The sequence below is a fragment of the Aspergillus vadensis genome (assembly GCF_003184925.1).
Source record: "Aspergillus vadensis CBS 113365 unplaced genomic scaffold BO88scaffold_13, whole genome shotgun sequence".
Classification (NCBI taxonomy): Eukaryota; Fungi; Ascomycota; class Eurotiomycetes; order Eurotiales; family Aspergillaceae; genus Aspergillus; species Aspergillus vadensis.
The window spans coordinates 201,112-218,814 of record NW_020292051.1 but is presented as its reverse complement, the minus strand read 5'-3'; the positions used below and the strand labels follow the sequence as shown (position 1 = coordinate 218,814).

The 17,703-nt window shown below is 47.6% G+C and overlaps 3 protein-coding genes and 1 non-coding gene across 4 annotated transcripts; 2 read left to right on the top strand and 2 right to left on the bottom strand.

Annotated features, from left to right (window-relative positions):
* The first annotated feature begins 478 nt into the window (after window positions 1-478).
* On the top strand, window positions 479-1,649 carry BO88DRAFT_463564 (RTA1 domain-containing protein). Its single transcript, XM_025711262.1, has 3 exons — window positions 479-779; window positions 831-1,073; window positions 1,127-1,649. Exons 1-3 carry the CDS (start codon window positions 629-631, stop codon window positions 1,588-1,590), a joined length of 858 nt encoding a protein of 285 aa, XP_025562270.1. The 5' UTR covers window positions 479-628; the 3' UTR covers window positions 1,591-1,649.
* A 3,608-nt stretch (window positions 1,650-5,257) lies between these two features.
* BO88DRAFT_341481 (class I SAM-dependent methyltransferase) lies at window positions 5,258-6,836 on the bottom strand (the record flags this gene model as incomplete). Its single annotated transcript, XM_025703105.1, has 9 exons — window positions 5,258-5,491; window positions 5,540-5,894; window positions 5,942-5,972; window positions 6,024-6,049; window positions 6,106-6,224; window positions 6,276-6,405; window positions 6,515-6,568; window positions 6,633-6,667; window positions 6,780-6,836. 9 exons carry the CDS (start codon window positions 6,834-6,836, stop codon window positions 5,258-5,260), a joined length of 1,041 nt encoding a protein of 346 aa, XP_025562269.1.
* A 3,896-nt stretch (window positions 6,837-10,732) lies between these two features.
* BO88DRAFT_t152 lies at window positions 10,733-10,819 on the bottom strand. Its single transcript has one exon. It is a non-coding gene; the product is annotated as a tRNA-Gly (tRNA).
* A 5,694-nt stretch (window positions 10,820-16,513) lies between these two features.
* On the top strand, window positions 16,514-17,432 carry BO88DRAFT_405368 (DUF2406 domain-containing protein). Its single transcript, XM_025706863.1, has 3 exons — window positions 16,514-16,957; window positions 17,010-17,081; window positions 17,156-17,432. The coding sequence occupies exons 1-3, from the start codon at window positions 16,828-16,830 to the stop codon at window positions 17,260-17,262; spliced, it is 309 nt and encodes a 102-aa protein (XP_025562268.1). The 5' UTR covers window positions 16,514-16,827; the 3' UTR covers window positions 17,263-17,432.
* Window positions 17,433-17,703: the final 271 nt, after the last annotated feature.

Genomic DNA, 17,703 nt, shown 5'->3' with positions numbered 1-17,703 from the left:
GAAGCGAGAACGAGAACGAGGAACGCGTGCCGGCGATGAAGTTTTCGATCGAGTGGAGAGGCGGTGGATCCTTTAGTCTCCGCCCACCCCAAAGATAGACTCGGACGGCCCTTAGTCTACCACAATGCAGTGTCGATGTTCACTTGTCCTTATTTTCCTACTTATGAACGTTATGCTGTCCAATTTCAACTGCTCAACTGCTGTCAAAGTATCAGCCTAACCAGGAATACGTATTGTCCCCACCACACTCCGATCCCTAATGCCAGGCACACCAAGATTAAAATAAACTTGCTGGGGAGCACTCGGCAACCAACGAATGCCCTTCACGCAGGGAAGCGAGAGCGAGAACGAGTCAATTATTTAAGGGCTAGTGCCATTTGCTTCGTGTATACTATCCTAGGCAGATGAAAATAGTATTAGATCTGAAATGGCGGTTATTAAGTTTAACGACATAAATTATTCCTATTCCTTGAAGATATGCCAAGTTACACCAAACAGGCTGACATGAGTCGAGAAAAGAACTGGACGAGCAGTCATTTAGTCCATCGCATAGCATCTGCCTCACCAAGGTTCTTGGAACACTTCCTAGAGCACCAGTTTTCTTCAAAGCCCGTGATCTGCATTCCCGATGTCTTCATACGAGCTTTATCGCTACACCCCGTCATTGGCGGCAGCACTTCTCTTCATAGCATTGTTCATCTTTATAACAGCATACCATGCTTATCAAATGGCCCGGGCGCGAGCCTGGTACTTTACCTGCTTTGTGCTGGGCGGAATATGTTCGTGAAGCCGCATACTGACTTGCCGACTTACACTAACCTACACCATAGTCCAAATCATCGGATACATTGCGCGTGCATTAGCACATAGCAACACCCAAAGCATACCCATATATGCTATGCAAGCCATCCTAATTCTACTCGCGCCTCCTCTCTACGCTGCAACGATCTACATGACACTCGGGCGGCTTATCACTCTCCTCGATGCGGAAAGACTGAGTCTTGTACCAATCAGATGGCTTACAGCGGTCTTCGTGACAGGAGATGTACTATCTTTCCTTCTTCAGGGAGCTGGTATGTGGTATCCGCTCAATATATGTGTCTCGTATTAACTAATATAACTTCAGGTGGCGGCATCATGGCCAGCGGCACTCTCAGCGGAATGACCACCGGTGAAAACGTAATCATGGGCGGACTAGCAGTCCAGCTGATTTTCTTCAGTGTTTTTGTGATAGTCGCGACACTTTTCCACTATCGCATCCATCAAAACCCTACGGAAAAGTCGATGTCTACGTGTATTGCACGCAGTGGTTGGCGCACCCCTAATTGGGAGACAACTATGGTAGGATTATACATCGCCAGTATACTTATCTTGATACGGTCGGTCTTTCGGATGATCGAGTATGCTGGCGGGAATGATGGATATTTGATGAGTCATGAAGCCTTTAGTTATGTTTTTGATGCGATGCTGATGTTCTTTGCGATGGTTGTGATGAGCGTGCTTCATCCGTCTAAAGTATTGGGTTCGGGCAAGGCGGAGAAGGTGGATAAGAGGGAGAGTGTGCAGTTGCAGAGATTGTATTCTGCTTGAGATACACTTATCCACTGGAATATATATCTGAATTGTAGACGTTTAGGGCTCGTTCGTTCTTTTTCCCCTCCCATGTGTATTGTGCTCTGCACTTTTTTCTTTGAAACTACTACAACGACTGGTCAGGAATCTCCCCATGGAATGGCCAATCCATTCAATACAGCCACATTCCTCATCCATCTTCATCATGAATTGCTAGCACGTAGAAATTCCCCTTTGCTTCCCGATCGTAGTGAAATCCTTCTGTCCGCCGATGCATCTTTGACAAATATTACCATCCTCAAATTCAATCCAGGTAGTCACTTGACATCGTATTCCATGCAGTGTACATATTTTGTCTTCTTCCATTTCTTCGATTGCAATTATTCTTTACTTTCTACACGACACAGCAAGTAAGCAATGACTGCACCGGTAATACCACCTCTATGCTTAAGTAACTTAATGTATTTGTGTATGTTGTGTCATGGGACGCACTACCTCTGAGTCATTATTTCGAAACACACCCACGATCAAGTATACATTCTACTGATCTCGTCCGTTGCTGATAAACTGATCACAAAAACAAGCCCCGATATCGAAATAGTCTCATGGCTGTTATGGAGAAATACAATGCCCATCCAACGCTTTGCTCTTGAACTGGATATGCTCGCATTGCTTCCTTACTGTGATCAGTTAAGCCACAGAGCAACTACTAAAGAAGTGAGAGACGAAGCACACATTTAAAAGCAAAAGAGCACCGATAAGTATCTCCCACAGGAAGCTTCCAACCGGTTATTCTCAAGCCTGAGCTAGGATATACAATATTCATTCAAACCCAGAGCTGCGATGACACGAACATCACGGAAGAAGCTCTGCACGTACCAGAGTACAGATCGAAGTATACAAAATCTGGCTTAGCTCATACGAATCCTCCGCAGTACCGATTTGACTTGCTCAACCCACAGCAAGATGCGGAGAACAAGATGAAAGCTTCTCAGGAAGATAACATACTATGGGAATGAGACTTCGGATGTCCGATATGAGTATACTAACTGTTAAGGTCGGGAGTATTATTCTCAAGGCTTTATAAGGAGGAAAGAGTACTGCAATAGTGTATCTATGGATGAAACCTTACGAGAGGTTCTTTTTAAGGAGACCTGAATAACTTAAAAACCTACGACACCCTAAACCTACTATCCCGTCCAAGCAACAGGGTTCCTCCACGCAACCCTTTCTATTGATTCCGATGTACACTAGCACATAATCGGACGTCATTCACGACGTGGCTCATAAGCAACATCCCCTATTTCTTGAAGAATACGATATGCGGCAATCAGACTGACAATATATTAATCGATTGATCAGCTCCTCTACCACACATGGCTTGCTTCTTCTTACAACTCATCATAGCGGGGATAACAACGGACTGTAAGTCTAATAATACATTTTGCATTTATCCAAGTCAAAGTGATAGTCAGGTTACACCATTCCAATGACACTCTGGTCCGAAACCATCTCATCAAGGGCGTTATCGGTAAAATGATTGAGGATTATCTCCGTCAGTGACTAATAATCACTGCCTTACGCTGCCAGATTAACTGCGCAGCTGATAATAAATACCGCCACCTCGCAATTGGCGGGGAACCAGGCTACACACTTCTTGCATGGTATAAATTATATTGGGGGTTCCAGCGGGTGCCGGCAATACCCTAAGATAGTGGTCCACTACACGGATCAATCGACGACAGATTGTCTAAAATACTGACTGTAGGACTGAAGATCGAACCACCGATTCACCCCTGCATCGATACATCCTCTAATAATATCATGTTGACACAAATGACCCATTGTACAAAGTTTTCCTGACTAAACTGTCCCGGGCTTGCGGAGCTGCCAACCAGGACGCCATAACTGCAGATCACGGGCGCGAGACTCTGTTCTGGAGACATTATTGTCACCTTCAAGACCAGTAACCCGGTAGGCCCTCCCCTTCCATCTATGGAGCTTCTCAACATACAGTGGATTCTCCATCGAGTTCTTGCTCTCAGTAGTGCCGCTAACGCGACCGATGATGAACTTTTCCCCGACCCAGACATGTCTCTGGGACGTGGTTCCGCGTTTGGGGTATATGGAGGGGATACCGACTAAATTAGCGAGGTGGAAGCGGAGAAAGAAGCCCACGAAGAGGTTCTATAATCGGTTGGTTGTGTAAGGCTGCAGGAAATTGGCATGATACTGTGGCTGCAAACTGGTGGGCTGGCGCCAGGAGTAGTAAGTGCTAAGCCTCCTGATCAGGGCAGTGAGGACACGAGTTATAGGTAGTCAAAATCGGAACCGACAACAGTCGTTGTTACATCATTCTCGGTATTTTCGGGGATATCGAATGACCACTTTGTTTTGGTCTCAAAATGAAATACGGGACAAGATACTAGCTTACTAAGTAGTCTATTTGCGTGCGACAAGTGACGATAAACATCGGACTGTTGTGATGGAGGATCCAATCCCACTGGCGGAGCAAAGTTGAAAAGAGAAGAGACTGATGATATTATTGGGGCAAGTATAGCAGTGGTCGATAGTCAGAGGAGGATACTTATAATGATAATAGTATGGCCCTGTATCTGTTGAGATCTGCACATCATACTGTTATTAAGAACCATCCGTGTGCTTGTCATTTGTGCCCTCTGGGTACATCAAATATGACGAAGATAATCAAGAGCTCGAAGGCAACAAATAAGATGAAGCAGTTACAAGCAGAATCAAGATGAGTAGGAGTGCGAGAACATCAATAACAAGGGAATCAATGAAAAGATACATCGATTAAATATGTCAGGGGATATACAACATCCCTTCAGCTAGTAGGAAATTAGCGAATCAACTTTCGTTTGGTTCTATAGCAGTAACGAACAGCACCCTCAGCCAATTTATAACAACTCCCGTAGACCACTTATACAGTCAAAACGTAGGTACTATTTCCTCCAATCCAATGATAATGGTATGCATGATTCGAATCCCTGCCATTAACTATGACAGAAGTGGGATTGTCAGGATTCACCGCATCAGTCTACATTATTGCCCTAGTCCAAATCCACCTAACATAGTACTACTTACTTGATGTGTCAACCTCCCCAGCATCAATACTAATTGATAAAGAACAGCTTATCAGACCCCGCAAGTCGACTATGTGACGAGACCTGCCTATCACTCCACACCAGCTACCCCTCATGCTCATGCGAGCAACTCACGATCGAGACCCAAATGGCAAAGTCGCCCCGATACCAAAACCCGACGCAGACAACAACATCGTGCCACGACATACCCGATGTGATATGTTTACAGGGGGAGGGGTTTTCCAGTTAGAGACTGGGAAGAGGTTAGTAGGGAATGTGTGGCTTGAATCAAGAGGAGATAGGGATGGTTATGGGTGATGACTATAGAGGTATGCAGCATCAGAGTCAAAAGTATAGTGTTTGGTGAATTCCCACAAGCATATTGGAGGGGGATAAAGCATGGTGGTGTATTCATTGTAGGTCACCCTACATCGTATTCAACAAGCATTATGATAGTAGTACTGGACATGACGTGAAAAGACGCTTAATGAATGGGCTCATATCACATGATCCGAAGGAGAAAAGCCCCGATAATCAAAACAGCCGACACCAGACACAATGAGAGATGCTCACACCACATGTCATTCCGGCCGCTGCCCGTACACAATGTGCACTTTTGTGTACAAGTGGTTATTCAAGTCGCGCAACTCCTGTTTCATGCCGGCAACAAAAACTTCGATCTCCGTTCTTTCCCAGCCCATCACGCGCGTGAAGAGCGCGTAGCAGTACGGGCCCAGCGCCTCGAACATGTTGACTTGGTGATAGCGACCAAGATCTTTCATCTTGGGGTCCTTCGGCCAGGGGCTTTGGGGGAGCTGCGACCGTCAGTATAAATATTAAGCCACAATGTGTCGGAATAATACCTTGAAGATCTCTTCCCGGACATTGACGAAACCGGCCTTTTCCATCTTCTCCTTCCAGCTGTGCACACTGGTCATATCTTTTCCATACTCCCGAGCGCAGTCATGCATATAGACTATACCCTCCAGCAGATTCTTGGCCCTTAAATGTGTATCGTCGTCCGAGTATGTGTTGACCTCCATCGAGGCCATTTCCATCCATCCTCCCGGCTTCAGATTCTCGAGTGCTTGGCGATAGAGGTTGTCGATATCGCGAACGCAGCCTTCTAGCTCCCGACCGTGAATATAATCGAAAGGTTTGCTGTAGGACCATGGTTGCTCAAAATCATCGACTTCGAAACGGCAATTCGGTGGAATCCTGAACGGTCAGCGGCGTGGACCTCAACGGCAGCTGGCAACACCTACCAAGACGGTTGAATGGGACTGAGATCGTTTCCTGCGTCAACCTGTCAGTGATCATCATTCCTAGTCGTGTCGCTCATCGTACCGATCACTTCTGCTTCGGGATGCTCGCTGCCAGCACGCATTAGCGCTATTGATTGTCAGAGGTATCACATATCCCCGCTTACTCGGCATAGTCGATCGCCCAGATTCCCGTGCCGGTTCCAATGTCTAGTACGCGCGCGGGATTCTTGATGGGTGCTCTGTTCAGCTCTCCCTTGAAGAGCATGCGATAGATGTGGTGGCTCTGTTCCGGTCAACGCTGGACTCGCCCGTCGGTTCAGAATGCGCCACTAACCAGGTCGAGACGATCTTGTTCTTGTTCATCATTGGGCTGTGAGATCAGTAGGGGCGATGCGATGTGGATGATCGGAAGGGCATACCAGGACGTATTCTCCCTCGTGGTAGGAATGGTATCTGCGACCGTTCTGCGACACTTAGCCGAGGCTCGAAGGGTGGGTGCGGAGGGATTCCTGTACCTCATATCTGGATGGGTTAGTCGTCGCAAAGAGGAGTGACGGGACAGGGAGAACCTACGCATAGTTCATGGCACTGGACGTGATGCTGGTGGTGTAGCTGGCGTCGCCCAGCCTGGATTGCGGTCAGCGCGAACCGTTGGAACCTGACGTCGGGAAGGTCGCGGGTAGGAACTTACGAGCCGGGATAGGTGGAGTCATTGTCGCTGAAGTTCTGTGGTGGGGGGAGGTGAGAGAAGGTTAGCGGGAAAGAAGGGTCAATAAAGTTAGAGCTGACAAGAGAGCAGAGTCAAATTGAAGTTTGGGGGGGATGGAGAGATACGCACATCAGGTTCAATGACGCTGGATTCCGGGGGAGGAGGAGGAGCGCGGTCGGAACACATGGTGGATTGAGTAAAGAGGGCGATGACGGGCGGGCGATGCGGGAAGGGAATGGGAAAAATAAGTTAAGAGGGTCGTCGACTCGCTCTCTAATGATATCGTAATAATAAGCAATGGTGATCGGATCCCCCACTAATTAAGTTTCAATTCCCCAGAATAATATAAAAAATAAATAAGATTTGTCGAACAAGGAAACAAGGTGCGAGTTTCCAGAACACAAGAATAAAGGGGAGGGATGGGGGCAAGCCGGTGGAAGTGATTTCCCCAGGGCTAGACTGACGAGGGACTAGAAGCCACGAGAAAACAAGGAAGAAGTACAGTACCGAAAAGTAACTATTTCCACCGCACGATCAGATCGAGATTAGCACACCGGGGAAGACCCAATATGCGACCGGGGGGTGATAAGGAGTGTCTTTACCCAGTTGAGTAAAGTAGAAGGGATTTAAGGTATGACTTTGACTCGTAAGTGGTGGGATACGCCGTGATGGAATGAATGCTGGTAGAAGAGCAGAGCATTCGAGGGATAAAGTAAGACAAGGAATAAATGCCAATGGATGAGAATAGGGTGATGAAAGAATTGAAAAACAGAAAAATAAAAAAGGACGTGCCTGCAGCCAACACCTTTAGATTAATTGAAGAAGCGATGAACCAGGCCCGAGGTCAAGCTGGTCAAAAAAAACCCATGCGCGATGACCGTTTTAACCCTCAATCATTCGTCCATCGGTGTTCAGGGCCTGTAAGTAGTAAGTACGTAGGACTAGTAAGGACTAGTAGTGAGTACAGTAGTGCCCGAGAGGACTAAAACTATCGGGCTTCATTTCATCTCCCACCCTCCTGACCCAGTCAGTCTTGGCCGACTGGCGGTCGCTTACGGAGATGCAGCAGGGCATCTGCCGGCGAAGCAACAGAACAACAGATACTGTTGGTCCGTTCGGTTGGCGCTGAACGACAGTATCCATCCCACTAACTCTCCTCGTCCGCCTATCGGGGCCAGCCGGATTCTTCTCCGCCTGCATCTACTTTTACTTTCTACGGGGAGGTGTTCTAGTGGCATTAAGAAGATTATTATATATATTTATATATTTATATATATCATTTATTGGCTAATTCAATCTCTCGATTTTTATCATATATTATATTATATATTCTGTGGATATCCCAGTGTATGCACGCATTTCTCAAATCTGCCCTAAGCAGTCTCAAGAAAAAAGGGGAGAGACACATGGCTATCCGCACTAGTAGTAACCGACCTTGACTCCTCCCCCCCCCCCCCATAATTGACTGGGTAAAAGTCCCGCGCAGAGAAGAAGAAAATGATCAAAGACAGCATCGATCATCATGACTGCACCTGGACTAGATCGACATTGGACCTGTTCTGCACACTCCCCTGCAGCGAATCGCCATTGCAGCTCCAGCGGACCCAGAGTCTTTGCCCAGAGTCTATTTCTTGCCATGTGCCATGACCCTCGGGCTAAAGAACCACGTCAAATCCTGAAGAATCCCTTGATGGGCAACTTGCCATTCGGAGGCAAGTTTCTCCTGCTGCTGCTGCTGCTGTTGCATACACAAGTACTACGGTGTACTTTTTTGCACTTCAGCCTGCAGCTTCCCTGCCAGTGCCAGCTCTCCACGCATCCTCTACAATCCCTTCATCGGGTTTAGTCGATCGCACGGCCATCCGTCGCTGCCACGATAGGGGAATCCATTCATTAATTAATTATTATGTCGGCCGAATGGAGACAAGAGTGGCGGGCAGCAAATTCGATGGATCGCGCACATCACATCCCCTCCAGAGGTGAACTAGTAGAAAACTATTAGATATAACTATCCAGCTCAAACCCCCCTCGGCTGCCTTCGTATGCCTTGCTTCTCTCCCGCCCTGCGTGGTTGATCCATTCCTCGCCCCTGGGTAGTCGATTTCCTCCCTCTTCCTCGACCAACTGACCATGATTGTCCCTTTCTCTTCGTCTTGGATAATAGAAAAACCCTGCTGCCCACCGGGCCCCTCAGACCCTCCAGCGGCTGTGGAGTTGCCTCCATGCCTCCACTCCACTAGATCCGGATTCTCACCAATAAGCCCCCTTTGAGAAGTTCTTCGTGCCGTCTGTCCATTTCGCCATGTCACCGTCGATTCTTCAGGCTTAGCAGTTGGGTCCACTCCCTTCGGCTCGTCCCATGCTCTACGATCCTTCACCGTTATGCCTGCGAGTCTACGTTTTGAGTAACCACCCACAGCACCTCGCCTGTCGCTGATCGCCCGAGAAAACTGTTCGCGCTGTTACCCTGCAACAGTGGCATGACAATGTCATCATCATCATCGGTGCATTGATCTTGAATCCGCCTCTATATACTACCGACCGTTCCTGGTTTTTCCAAACGTCGATCTACCAGGCAATAGACAATCACACGTGGTTCGCAATGTCGCAAAAGTCATGCTGGACGACTGGAAAAGATTTCCGATCGAAGAAAAGAACAATTCCACGTCAGCCATGACGTTGTCGAGTTCTTCAGCAATCGCCACCCATGCCGATTCATCCCCGGGGACTAAGAATTTTCGTGCTAGTTTCTGCCCGGCACACATCCTGGTCGAATGAACGTTGGTCTGGCGGAGATGGAGGGACCAGCTGGTTAGTACTTTGTGTGCTAGCTACAAAGTACCTCCGAGCCCTCCCCGCCCGAATGCCAAACCGACTTTCTCCGTATTTCCGTGCGAAATAAGCGCAAAAATGGTTTATGTGAGGTTAACACGCCTACATACAACAGCAAACGGCCAGGGATCGCTCTTGCCTAATCTGGCATTGTGCTGGCTGCGTATCCAGTCACATGCCACGACACTCTTTGGCCGCTCGGGGTCACGCAATGGCTGTCGGTCCATCTCTTGTCCGCGCTTTACCATCTATCCCTATAAGGATTGAGCTGCATCGCAGTTCTTGATTTCTCACAGCCAAATAGGAGACACGATAGCCAGAACTGATAGCCACAGGTATCTGCTAGCACCTTACCGGCGGTCTCTTTGTCAGGGACGTGAAACGGCCCGAACCACTGATCGTGATGGGCCTGACCTTAACATTCGTTGATATACTTTCATTTGCGGACTCGGAATTAGTGCAAGGCATCACATCAGCTGATTGGACCTCCCAGCTGGCTCTCCTCATTTCAATAATTCACTGAGGTATAATTGTGCCCAGCCTAGATGCTCCATCAAGTCATTGCTCCGAGGTCTAAAGCGCGCACGCATCTGTGCGAATACGCCCGTCCTCAGGTAAAATCAGTACACCTGCCGGGATATTTCTGGCCAAATGTCTGGGCTTGGGCTCGGCAAGGCTAATGTCTGACTTGTCGTGTCAACGACATGCAACGGATTGCGCAAAAGTAGTCGGAGATTTTGTCGGCTCTACTACCCTTTCCATCAGTAGTAGTATTGTATTCAATGGCCGGCGGTGACGCCGTTCCACGTCTAATCTAAAGACGCTAGTACTTGAGACCTTGACAAAGCAATGGCAGTGTTGTGTTGATTTTTCGTGTCGTGTACTCCGGATCACATGAGCAAAAGCGCTCTTCTAGACCGAGAACAGTCGATGACAGTTCAAAATCTCCTGACCAGTGTGTATGCCGCCAAGCGCAATTCCAATGACAAATGGTTTACAATCCACATTGCAAAAAGCATTGCAGGTGACAACTCGTGCCATTCACCGATAAAGGAAAGAGACAAGCAAGGGATCCTGCTGGTTCCTTGGTTGAACGACGATCGTTCAGCTACCCGCACCCCACGAACCAGTCGGCCAACCGTGCATGTTGTGCAGCTGGTCGCATCACATACTAATTCATCACGCATACTAAGTACATCCCGGCATTTGCGCTCGAAGAAAAAAAAAAATTAAAAAAGATAAAACACATATGCGTTAGCTGGGAGTCGAACCCAGGGCCCAACCTCACGATAATCAAATCATGGAAGGGTTGAATGTTACCGTTACACCACTAACGCTGGCAATAGTACATCTTTTGCACTTATGATACTATAACGTTATGGATATAGTTAAGAACAAAGCAATGAGTAGCTTTCGGCAATTGCTCAGGAGTATCCCCGGGATCCATGGATCAATCGAATTTAGACTATCCGATCACCCAGCGGTCAATCACTGAGCGGATGCCACGTCACCCGACGAACCGCCAGGGATTCATTGAAGTGTGTGAAACCCGAGACTGACAGACAGACAAGAGCTAGTCTAAGTACTGTACAGAGTAGACTCCTACCCTTTTGAACAAAGATCAAATGCAAGTACACACGGAGTCGTATGACATTCTCCGAACAAACCCTCCCCAGGAAACCATCACTCAACCACACCACCCCAACCAAACCAAACCTCACGGACGGCACGGCTCCTATCCCGTGTCTTTCCCTGCAAGAGCCTATCCATGTGGTTGACAGCCTGTGGAGACAAGACGGGCTACTCTGTGCCCTCGCTACGTACACTAGATACTACCGTGTACACCGTTCGAGTTGATGGAGAACGAGACGACGCTCATTGCCCAAAGCGGTAACAGGTGTCTGGGCGGACTTTTGTCTTCCTTCCTCTTCCCGTGTTCGACTGATCCTTCCTTCCCTCCATCCCTGCTGATTGGGGGGTATATCACTCTCGGCTTATTACGGTCAGATACTGCATGTTAAGCATGTTGCAGCTGCGGGTGACTAACAGACAGCCCGTGATAGTTAGTTAACTAACTACAGTTTGTGATGAGTGAACTTTGAACAGACTGTCGAAGGTTAACACCACAGTAAGTTAACTAGCCTCGGATAGCTGCTAGTTACCGTTGGATACCTCAACTTCTGTTGGATGGACCAAAAGTTCCTACCAATTACACCTACATCATCTAGCACCGTCGACTGTCAGCAGCATACGCATCAAACTGAAAATAATCATAACAGTCCGTGCACCTGCTTATCCCACAGACAGGATTCATTATCTCGCAGATTAATGCAGTACGTACTTTCATTAGTTCTGTGTGGCACGGACCAAAGAGAAATCTGCCGGTCAAGTCACGAGACTAACTCGACACGACACGACTCACTCTTATGTGATGGAGGCTGCAGCCCGCAGGATTCGAGATGCCGCGGGCGCGGACTTCTTCCGGTCTCACTTTTCTCTTCTTTTCTCTGCTTCTGTTGAGATGGTGACTGGATGGGACTGGTCTGCTGTACCGCGCGGGGTATAGTGAGCTCTTGGCGTCCAGTAAACTTGGTTTGAATACGAGATGTAGGAGAGTAGTCTGTCTAGTTGTGCTGTTCACCGGTTTTTGGCTGGGCAGTGTCTTCCACTTACAACTGATGGTTGGGATCTTCTTTTTTTTTGTTCTTGATGGGGTGTGGTGAGTGCAGTGGTGCTTGATATCATCTTGGATAAATGTGTATCGGACTTTAGTCATAGATTTAGTACTTTGCTGCAATGAACCGTAGTCTAGTTATAAATTTTTTATTCTCAAACATAACCAATCCTGAGCATGTTTACCAACAATCATCACAAGACATATTTTATACATGCTTAATCGTAGGATATTCTCCGAGAAACAACACACTTAGCAGTTCGCTGTCGCCCAGGACTCCTCGACGCATATCTGCGAGGCGATCTTAGAGCCTTAACCTTGAAGAGATACATGATCTGGGTCAATTAAGAGAGCTATCGATATCCTGATCTACCTACATAAGCATGGTTGAACTATGTCCTCTGACTATTCACTGTTATGGTATAGATTTGCTGTAGACTTCATGTCGCCCCTCGAAGCATAGTTAGCAACAAACACATCGATACTTATATAGTCACTTACCGAGCACATATCGCACGAATATGTATATCAATTAATCAAGCTCAGTACTAGTTGTCTGAAAGATAAATCATCTTTATCATGCTATAGGGAATTTCGTCTCAATCGACCACAATTCACCCATCACTACTTCTCAATCCGCGCATGGGGACTTAACATAGCACCTCATTGATAATGTATCCTGAAATAGCAATCACGAACTTCGAGTGATGTTTCTGGAGATATTGCAGACATGTTCAATGATATTATTAGTATGCTAACTGCGATTGATTACTGAGTTCAGAAAGAATACACTGGTATGATGCGGATGGTTGGACGAGTTGCTCGATTCCAGTGTGCACGTACACAGCAAGAATCAGTATTCTTTCACTGAAAAGCCGGAAGAACATGTGCAGTGTCGGAAATGAACAGAGTATTTTTAATGAACCTTGCCCGTCATGTATAGACTGAAAACATATCTTGATTCACGACTGTCATCGCTCCCGTCCCTCTGTGCGAAGAACCAGATCGCTCACAAGCAAGGTGCATCTTTAGAGAAACTTTGTGAAAACCACTATGCTTGCTCGTTGGGATGTCTCTTGGATGTATGCAGAGTGTACATGACTACACGTGAACAATCGGAGTCACATTGTTACATTTGATTGTCAATCATTGCAAGCTATCTTCTACATCACAGTCGCCGTCTTGTGGCCTTCTACCACTTGTCCCAAACCTTATCGCAGTATTTTGAGAACGTGCGTCTCATAGCTGCCATTCACTTATCCTTAATAAGGCCATTGCTTAGTGCCATGGAAATGTATTCAAGAACCATGTTGAAAGATGGGTATCGCCGGTCGAGGATATGCTCAGGTACGCACAACATTTGTCCTCACCAAGCTGCGTGCATCAATATATACTGAGACAAGTGATTTCAACATATGATAAAGTTTGCACTGGCCGATGATTTTACAAAGACGATAGATGTGTCGCACTCCTCTTTTCTATCCATCGTGGAATGTAGAATATTGTTGCCTGTTTCTTGATCCACCCAACGGGAAAATATATATTTCCCCCATCGAGGCCCCATAACCCATCGAAGGCCTTTATCAACTGCAACGTCATTGGTGCCTCCAATGTCCAGTTCCTCACTCCATGGTGCCCAAAGCTCGCAACCAAAGGCGTAGAGAACCCCTTTGGCTGGACTAGCAGCATTGGCGTTTTCCAAGCCTATTATTCAGAGCACCAGCTCATCTCCAGAAATTACACTTACTAGCATCTAGTACTAGTGTATCCATACTACTCTGAGTTGTAATTTTACTGTTTATATCTAAGTTCTCTTGTAAGTGATGTTGATGCCTGGACGGTTTCACTCAATTGCGCATCCGTAAATGTGTGTCCATTTCAAGGAAGTCTGGGAGAATGTCTTGAAACATCTATCAATGAAAATATATTTTCGTTCTACGGCTTCTCGACATTATCAATTTTTGGGAGGTAGCTCTCAGGTGCAAATAGCATGCGAATCCACATTGTTGTAGATGCGCTTTCGGCTTCCTTTGATGGCTCTCAAGAGCGGAAAACATACTCGTGACACATATATTCGTACTTCACATGGCCGATGTGAGCATCTGATCTCACATCTACCTAAGCTTATAAGAGATGCGCGTTCTGAGTGTGTCAGCTCAGGATCCTAGTCTTTGACCGGATAGACAAGCGGTTTTGGATTTCAAAAAAATCACTCCTGCAGCGCACCAGGAGCGGATTCTGACAACTGAGGCAGAAATTGTGCGCATTACTTTCAATTGGAGCAGTCTGGGGCTTCAGCTCGTGACGCTTATTTCTAGCTAGAGAATCTGATTCAAAGCACGCCAGAATATTGAGACATTTGTCGACTATGTTTGGGAGTCCAGCTCCATTTGGATAATGATTAGGAGGTAGTAGTCAGTCTATAATTAGGTGCCAATTGAATGATGAGAGACAGTTGACGGTAGTATCCTGCACAACTATACTTCTGTAATACTAGTACAAGCTTCAAAGACTGGCATTGTTGGTGCTTGGGGGCCAGCAGGCATACGTATATCCACAAAATATGACGAGAGGGGAATTCCACCCACCAATGTAGGACTTCGATCGCGTTGGCAAGATGTAAACCTGTAAATGCTTTATAATTCATAAGATCTGGATAATCCCTGTCGAAATCGTACCGGGGTTACAAATCAGGTCCCATTCTAGGAACAGCAGAAATCATGGCTCAATGTAAGCTTAAAGGTTATCCAAAGATGAACCACACCTACCATGTGAAAGCAGAACAGGCACAGCCAGAGTAGAATAAACTCTGTATGTTTCCGTGGTTCATCAGACGATTCAGCAGACAATCACTGAGCTCACTCCACCCCACCCCAGTGTGTTTGCTATTGAACAAGGCTGACGGAGCAGCTTACGTACCACAGCGGAAGTGTCAACCTCGTGCCATCGCACGTCAGGAAGCTATTGCTGCAGATTGAATTACACAATTGCTCCTTGTGGAAGTCAATCCCGTTGATCATTGGAAGAGGACGCTTAAATCCGAAGACTTCAACTCTGACCCACCTTTCTGGAAGCTGGAAGAACGCGCAGCTGACGTTGACATTTAACACTCCATGAGTAGAGAGTTGGTAGTATGTAATATCAAGTTTCATCCCTATGGGGCCGAAAACTAGCAATGCTTAATGCTCATGCAGAAAAAAGCACACCGGGAATGCGAGGAACCGACATCCTGCATAATTGTGCCTCGGAAGTTTTATTTCCCTCCTCTGAGACAGCCCCATTGATCCCTCTGAATATTTATCCGATGGGATTTTCACAGCACGGTGTGCTGCCTATCATCAATGCTCGGGCGGAAGTTTCTATATCCTGATTGTTGAGCAGAAGCATGTTCTACATTTATCATGCATGGCTGAGCTGCTCTTAGACATATCAATCACACTAAAATGGCGATCGAGTTGAGCGACGGCGATCGAAGCAACACTTAACAATGCCCGCGATATCGATTCGCCGCCTGATTTTTGAGTAACTTTGTCTATTTTCACTCGGTGAAACCGCGTCTCAGCCAGGAACCGTTACGACACAGCCAACACGGGCCATAACGCGGCGAGCCCCTGATCCTCGGGGCCCCCGTCGTTCACGAGCCGAGGTGATCGCTTGGCGGGACTCGCGGATCAACAGGCGCGACCGTGTTTCAGATGTCACCATGACAAGGTGGCTATGAGTAATTCCAGGCGATGTGCCGTGTGTTAGTGTCATCCGGCAATGATGGGCCGCCAAGAGCGGTTGGGGTGTAGTGGAGAGAGACAACTCACTGACAGAGCATCTCATACCTACCGTGATTCATTACTACGTACAGATCGACCCTATTCCGACCGAGTCGTGGTTCTAGACCTGCGGGCTTGGCGACGGCAACACGACTTTTGCGTACATTCCAGAGGATGAAACACTGCATCAGGCACGGGCATGCCGGATCGAGGGAGACCCTGACAGAATTTGGGGCGGCCCCTGATGATGTGCGGACTCAAAGCGTCATCAACCATCAGACCTGCCAGGAACAGCAACGTTGGAGCCAATCGCGGATGCAAATCTGGCTGCCTAGAATAGCAATTGCCACGGCCTCAGCCCCCGTGATTGCGCGGCCCATCTTTTTTGCGGCCAGGAGATTAGGCACTTCTATTGGCTGAAACCCCGGATAAGCCTTGGGTTTTGTGCAGTAGTGGAAGCTTGGCAGGCTATTGAACCAATAACATCTGTCGATTACCTCAGAGGAGGGTGGGGGCCTGCTAACGTCACGGACCTGCTTCCATTGCCCCCCCCCTCCGCTCATCCTTCCATCCCAGCCCGGGCGGCCGCGTCACAGACCCGGCTGGAAAGGCAACAAGGCTCGCAACATCATGCCCATCATTGGCCGGTCTTGCGTGATGCTGCAGGTCAGCTTCCAAAATCAGTCGCCCATGCTGACCATTTTTATGCAGCCGGGCTGCTTCTTTCATTTATAGGCCCCGTCTGGCATGTGTCTTCCCACCTCATCCGACTCACTCCACCTTTTCCATCTGTCATCTCTACCTAGATTCTTTCTTATATCTTATCCGTGGTTCCTTCTTCTCTGGCCAAGATCTTAGCCATCTACCAACACGAGAAAAAAACTCATTCCCATCCTATCACATCACAATGTCTGCTGCTGCTGCTCCTCCTGCTCCCCCGGTTAACCCTGACCGGCCCGAGACGGGTCACTCGGCTGGCAAGAGTTCCTTGTCCAGCAAGTCGGACCCGAACCAGGCGTTGAGAGGTGAAGAGGCTGGTATGTAAATAGAGTAGTGGCTGGTCTGATCTCTTGCTAATGTGGTGAATAGTGTACAGCGTTGGATCGAGTGGATTCTCTCTGCGCTCAATGCAGCATCGCGATCGCGAGGGCAAAGTCATCAGTATGTATCTACCACAATATAATCTCATCGGTTGGGAGAGAAAAAGAATTGTGGCTAACTTGATGTCTGCACAGCTGAACCCGACTTGTCCAACCCTACCCGTTACCGATTCGAGCGGCCGCTGGACACCATTCGATCGTTCGAGGCAGCCATCGAGCGACGTCGTCGTGAGGCCATGTGAGATCACACATGGCGTGTGAAAATACTGCGAATGATGTTTGATTCTTGTCATTATGTTTGGGTTCGGCGCTGGACGACGTATGGATATGGACATGGATATGATTTGGTTTGATTGAGCGTGTATATTACTTTACTGGGTATGCTTCTGGAATATTACCTGCTATCTTATCACATACTCTTCATGCGATGTTCGCAATGAAACCTAACTACAGTTCGCACTGATCGACAACTACTTGACTGCATCGACCTCTTTCCAAGACTCTTCTCGCTTCCGGACAAATGAACAACAGCCTCGCAGCTTCCGCCACTCTTGGCACGCTCATATTCTCTGACCGACCAGCCAGGCGAGGTCTTGGCCGTACATATAGTTTATCCGGTCCTCGACTCCGACCCACTGCTTGCCTCTATCCGGAGATAAGCATCCACTTCACCAAGACGCTAT